The sequence below is a fragment of the Antechinus flavipes genome, chromosome 6 (genome assembly GCF_016432865.1).
Source record: "Antechinus flavipes isolate AdamAnt ecotype Samford, QLD, Australia chromosome 6, AdamAnt_v2, whole genome shotgun sequence".
Classification (NCBI taxonomy): Eukaryota; Metazoa; Chordata; class Mammalia; order Dasyuromorphia; family Dasyuridae; genus Antechinus; species Antechinus flavipes.
Window position 1 is genome coordinate 257754643 of NC_067403.1, and position 6290 is coordinate 257760932.

The 6290-nt window shown below is 45.2% G+C and overlaps 1 protein-coding gene across 2 annotated transcripts in view; it reads left to right on the forward strand.

Moving 5' to 3' along the window:
• Positions 1-6290, forward strand: part of ACY3 (aminoacylase 3) — a 14450-nt gene continuing 8160 nt past the window's right edge. Inside the window, exons 1-4 of one of the 2 annotated variants that reach the window (XM_051967669.1) lie at positions 1-225; positions 3717-3966; positions 4578-4773; positions 5398-5488. In XM_051967669.1, the coding sequence (XP_051823629.1) occupies positions 78-225; positions 3717-3966; positions 4578-4773; positions 5398-5488 (685 nt within the window). In that variant the 5' untranslated portion in view covers positions 1-77. Of the gene's footprint in view, positions 226-1151; positions 1383-3716; positions 3967-4577; positions 4774-5397; positions 5489-6290 lie in introns of those variants that run through there. The other variant, XM_051967670.1, reaches the window with a different exon arrangement.

Below are 6290 nucleotides of genomic sequence, written 5' to 3' on the forward strand. Positions count from 1 at the left end.
AGGGAGAGGGGCCTCCAAGCCTGGCTGCTCTGGCTCCTCTCGGCCTCCTCAGGAAACTCGATTTTCCATCCTGGAGGATGCTGTCCCTTCTCATGGAAGGCAGCTGTGGAAAAGATGGCAGTACCCTCCACGGCTGCTCCATCCCCCTGAAGAACCAGAGCTTGGGACGCTGGGGCTCTGGGGGAGCTCCTCTCATCCGGGCTCCGGAGGCGGCGGGCACAGCGGGTAAGGAGAGCTGTGCTCCGGGGGTCTGTTAGTTTTAAGTAACTGTTATACTGGGTGGTGTGTGTGCAGGGGGCGTGGGCATGGTGCTGGTTGCGAAATCACTTTTTTCTTTTTTTTAAAGGGCTGCAGTCACTTCACAAGTCCAGTTACTTTTCCTCTTCTTCCTCCTCCTCCACCTTTCCTCTTCCGCTTCTCTTTTCTCCTCCTCCTCTTCCTCTTCTCCTTTCTCCTCCTCCTCCTCTTCCTCCACCTTTCCTCTTCCTCTTCTTTCTCCTCCTTCTCTACTTTTCCTCTTCCTCTCCTTCCTCTCCTTTCTCTTCTTCCTCTCCACCTTTCCTCTTCCTCTCTTTCCTTTCCTTTCTCTCCTTCCTCCTCCACTTTTCCTCTTCCTCTCCTTCCTCTCCTTTTTCTTCTTCTTCTTCCTCCACTTTTCCTCTTCCTCTTTTCTCTTCCTCCAGTTTTCTTCTTCTTCTCCTTTCTCTCCTTCCTCCTCCATCTTTCCTCTTCCTCTCCTTCCTCCTCCTCCTATTGTCATCACTGATTTTTGTACTTTGCCTGTGGTCTTATTGGTACTGAGAACTCTCAAGAAGAAGCTCCTTCAAGTGGAGCTCGGTGCTTTCTCGGCAGCCGAGGCAGCATTGAGAAGGTTAAGGGCTCTGGGCTGGCCAAATGCTTCTCTCAACACTCAGCCTTTGTTCCTTGTTACCCCTTTGATGGCATTTTTAGTTCTTTTCATTCATCTGATATAATAACTGGAGTCACCCACACCCTCCCTCCCCCCGGGCTAATATGTTTTCTCCCCTGGGAGAAACCCAGGGGCTGAGGGGAAAAAAAAAGAGGTGTTGCCTTCAGAGAGATGAGAAAGCTCTGCTCAGTCAGTGCTCATTCCTGCTCACTTGGGTCTGGCGGAGGAACTCAGACATGGGGGAGGACATTTAAACTTGGCTGGCTACCATCCTGGTGATTGAGCAACTGAAGGAGAACAGATCCTGGGGCCAAAGTCTCCCAACCAATCAGGTGAGATGCAGTGTACTTTGAGCAGCTGCTGGAGACTCAGCCCCATTCTCAAACCTGGAGTTTCAAGAACAAGGTTTCCCGAGTGGAAGAACCTCACCCACCGAGGGAACCACCAGTGATAGTGGGCAGACGAAGCCCAGGTCAGTGCTGAGCAAGACCCTTTCCCTCTGTCCTCCTGTCCTCCTGTCCTCCTGTCCCCTCTTTCCCCAATGCCTGTTCCTCCAGTTCTTTTTTCTTCTATTTCCCCATCCTTCTGTGCCCCCCACTCCCCTGCTTGCTCCATCCCTCTATCTTCTGGTCTTTCTATTCCTCCCTTCCTTTTTTTTTTGGCCCACTTTCTCCTGCTCCTGTGTATCCATTTCTCTATCCTTCCATCCCCTGATTTTTGTCTCTTTATACACAGGTCCTTCCTTCCTTCTCTTCTTCAACACTCCCCCCTCCCCACTATAATTTTGTGCCCAACTCCCTATTCCTGCACAAACAAAACCAATGCAGCAAAAATTAAAAGGAAAGCAGAAAACTGGGAGGTTTTTTTGTTTGTTTTTTTTTTAACGAGTATCTCTGAGAAAGGTCTCATCTCTCAAACTGAATACAATTTATAAGAATGAAAGTTATTCCCCAATAGATAAATGGTCAAAGAATATGAATAGGAAATTTTCTTATTTTTATTTTTGGTAAGTTTATTTTTAATACACACTGCTTTATGAATCATGCTTTATGAATTATCAGAGCAAAAAGGGAAAAACCATGGGAAAGATTAAAAAACAACAACAAAAGAAGTGAACATAGCATGTGTTGATTTACATTCGGTCTTTTTCTGGATACAGATAGCATTGTTTTTGTTCAAAGTCTATTGGGATTGTTTTGGATCACTGAACTTAGATGAACCAAGACTGAATAGGAAATTTTCAGTTGAAGAAATCAAAGCTATCTATAGTTATATGGAAAAAAATACTCGAAATCATTATTGATTAGAGACATGCAAATTTAAAAAACTCTGAAGTACCACCTCATACCTATCAGATTGGCTAAAATGACAAAAAAGAAATGTTGGAGGGAATGTGGAAATGGGACACTAATGCATAGTTGGTAGAATTGGGAACTGATTTAGAGATTCTAGAGAACAATTGCAAATGATAACAAAAGGATTGTAAAGCTGTGCATGTCATTTTATTTTTTCTCATTTTTTTTCTGTTTGATTTGATTGTTCTTGTGCAGCAAGATAATTGTATAAAATTTATGCATATATTAGATTTAACATATATTTCTACCATGTTTAACATATACTGGACTACTTGCCATCTAGGGGAGGGGGTGGAAGAAGGGTGGGGAAAATTGGAACACAAGGTTTTGCAAAGGTTAATGTTAAAAAATTATCCATACCTATGTTTTGAAAATAAAAAGCTTAAAAAAAAACTGTGCATATCCTCTGAGACAGCAATCCCACTATGAAGGCTACATCCCCCCAAAGATAAAAAAGCAATGGAAAAGGACCTATTTGTACAGAAGTTTGTATGGCAATTCTTTTTATGATTGCTTTCCTTCTTTGCTTCCTTCCTTTTTTCTTTCTTTCCTTCCTTTCTTCCTTCCTCCTTTGTTTCTTTTCTTCCTTTTTCTTCCCTCCTTTCTTTCCTCTTTCTTTTCTCCCTTCTCCTCTTTATTTCTTCCTCTTTTTCTCTCTTCCTTCCTCTCTTTTCCTTCCTTCCTTTCATTCTTTCATTTTGTTTGAATTGTTTAAGATGAAAACATTTTATATGATTGCATATTATAATCTTTATCAGATTGCTTACTGTCTTCTGAGCTGGGAGAAGAAGGGAGGGATAGAATTTGGGGCTCAAAATGTTAAAAAAATCCAGTGAATTCCATTTTTTTAATTAAATAAAGACAATTAAAAAGAAAAAGATTTTCAAAGCGCTTTTCTTTAAGCTGACTGTAACCCTGCTCTCCCAAAGCCAGACCAGTGCCTTCTTCCCTCAAAGTTCTTAGGTGCCCTGAGTGAGTTGGGGTGCCTCCACATGATGTCATCTTAACTAGTCTGTTTCACACTCCTGTGATAATTGTGTACAGTACTATAATCACTGTATACATCATGTTCTGGGTCCTGTTCCCTGCCCTCTGCAACAGTGGTTTCTCTAATCAATCACATTACAGAATGTCAATAGTATCCCACCATATTCTTTTATCACAACTTGTTCAGCCATTCCCCAAGTGATGGGCGCCCCTTTTGTTCCCCGTTTTTTGCAACAACAAAAAGGGCAGCTATCCATATTTGTGTACATATAGGATCAGCCTAGTAGTAACATTGAAAGATCAGGATAATCTCACAACTTTTCAACAACAGTTCCAAATTTCCAGAATGGTTGGAACAATTTGCCCCACAAGGTTCCATAGCAGCTGCCTGAGGCCACTTGACCTCTGGGGATGAGGGTCCAAGAAGTAATCCCCACTTTTCTTCATGTCTGTTTCTATTCCAGGTACGGGCTCCAGGATGTGCTCAACACCCTCCATGGGGCATCGTCTGAACCGTGTGGCCGTGATGGGGGGCACCCATGGGAATGAACTCTCAGGGGTCTACCTGGTGAAGCACTGGCTGCAGGACCCTTCCGAGCTGCAGAGAAGGACCTTCACGGCCACCCCCTTCCTGGCCAACCCCAAAGCCACCAAGCGTTGTGTGCGCTACATAAGTCAGGACCTGAATAGGAGCTTCACGAAGGCCTTCCTCCTGTGAGTGTGCCACTGGCTGTGCCCGGGCCCTTCCTGATGGAAGGAAGACCAATGACAAGTATTAAGTGGCAACCAGCTCCCTCTCTGTGCAGGTGCCCGTGCCCAGCTCAGGGCCGCAACCAGGCTTCCTTCTGCTCTAGTTTCAGGGTATGAGAAGCCCTAGCAATGGTTCATAACTTGTCGTATTGGCTCAACCCTCATCCCTTCCAAGAGACTCCCTTTTTTTTCCATTTCACGAGACCCTAAAGGGCAACTCGTTTAAACGTGCATCGGACTAAATCAAATCCCAAAGATCCCAAATTAGGACCCTCAAGCACTTGACGGAATGGGGTTCCCAATGAAAGGGGAAATCTCAGCTCCCACTTTTTCCAGTTCATGTTTAAAACCAGGTGAGAGATCTGTGCATAAGCGAGTTGCAAACCAGTAATCACAGCAGATTTGCACAAGACAAGTTATCATTTAAAGCCATAATCTAGGACTTTACCGGAGGCCGTCTTTTACTAGGTGAAAAGGAAATCAGTCATGTGACTTTGAGGCTCCTACCATAGTTATATGTGAATGCAGGTTAGCTACTTTCTAGACAGTGACCTCATTCCCTTCCTTTCTCACAGTTCCAAGGGTACAAAGGATGACCTTTATGAGGTGAGCCGGGCCCAGGAGATCAACCAGCTATTTGGCCCAAGAGGCTCAGCTGATGCCGTCGACTTCATCTTTGACCTTCACAACACGACCTCCAACATGGCAGCTTGCCTGATCTCAGACTCTGAGAAGAACGTCTTCACCATGCACATGTGTCACTACATCCAGGTCCCCTTCCCGTGACATTCCCCACCCTCTCATGTGCAGCATGACCCCTCGGCCCTCAGGGTCTGGCCAGAGACGAGCCACCCCTGGTCCTCTGAGATGGGCTAGTCCCCCAGAGGATGAGGGCTGAGCTGGTCCAAGCTCGAGGACCATAGATTCAGGGTGCAAAGGATCTTGGGGAAGGGCTACTCCAGTTCCACCATCATACAGGAGAGGAAACCAGGGGAGTCCAAGGTCTATTAACACATATAAGGTTATACAGTGTTCTCTCTGCTCTCCCTTCCCTTATTCCCGTACCTCCTCTTCTCTTTTCCTACCCTTTCCTTTCAGTGGGGCAGGAAAAACCTTGGACTTGAGAGGCAGGAAACCTGCACGTATTCCCTCATTCATTCATTCGACAATCGAGCACTTTCTGCCTCTCCTAGTGCCCTCAACCCCACCTTCTTCCTTTCCAAACCAGTCATCACCACGCTGAAAGAAAAATAATCACCCAGCTTTACAGATGAGGAAACAGAGGCTCAGAAATGGGGAGCCCCTCGTCCATTTGGGCTCCTTGACTCTGGCACATGGGTCTACAGCCCCGATCTTTTGAGAACCACCATGTTGACTCACCTTTGTTCCTTTCAGAAACACACCCAGACCCCGTGTCCAATCTATCTCTATGGTCTGCCTGGACAGGAAAATTACTCCCTTATGTCAGTGGCCAAGAATAGCTTGGGTATGGCAAAGGGGCCTCCTGGTAGGAAACGGGTTGGACCTCGGGCTCTCATTCTCCCACGGAGCCCGAGGATTTGGGAGCTCCTAAGGGTCTATGTTTGGGGGGATGTGGATTCCATGAGGGTCTTTATTCTCTCTTGGAGGGGGAAGAGGTGAGAGGATGTGGTGTTCTTTTTCTTCTTTAAAATATATAATGTGATATAATATAGATGGTTCTCTCTGGGAGAAAGCAGGTTTCTCGGGGAGGTTTTTCTGGAGGCAGCCTTAGTATCAGTTCAGATCAATAATTACCCCAAAACGCAGCCAGCTGGTAAAAATACAAATGTTTATTTCTCCTTCCAAGTCTTGTCTCTTTCCTTGGGCCCGGATAGCTAGATTCTTAGAGGCCTCTCTCTCCACTTGGTTCTAAGAGCTCTTGAAGTTTTGTCCTTTGCTTCTGCCTCTGCTTTCTTCAGCCTTCAATCCAGCTCCACTCTTCATGTAATTCCGCTGAAATCTGTCCGAGAGCCTCTGTCTGTCTCTTATATATGAGAGAGAGGAATTGTGGGATACGAGAGAGAGGGATTATGGGTTTTCTCCTATAGTGCTCTCTGGTCCTAAGAGCTTCAAGGGAGGTGTGAATTCACAAAGTTACAAAGTTTACTTTGTGAATCTCCCATCCTTGTGAACTCCAATGAGTAAAGGTGTGAACACAAGCATTGTATCAATTAGTTCCACTTAGTACCTTGTTTTAGGTTCTGGCCCAAAACATCTTGTAAGATCAGAGCAATAATCTATCAACTCTAATGAGTTAGCAGTTTGTA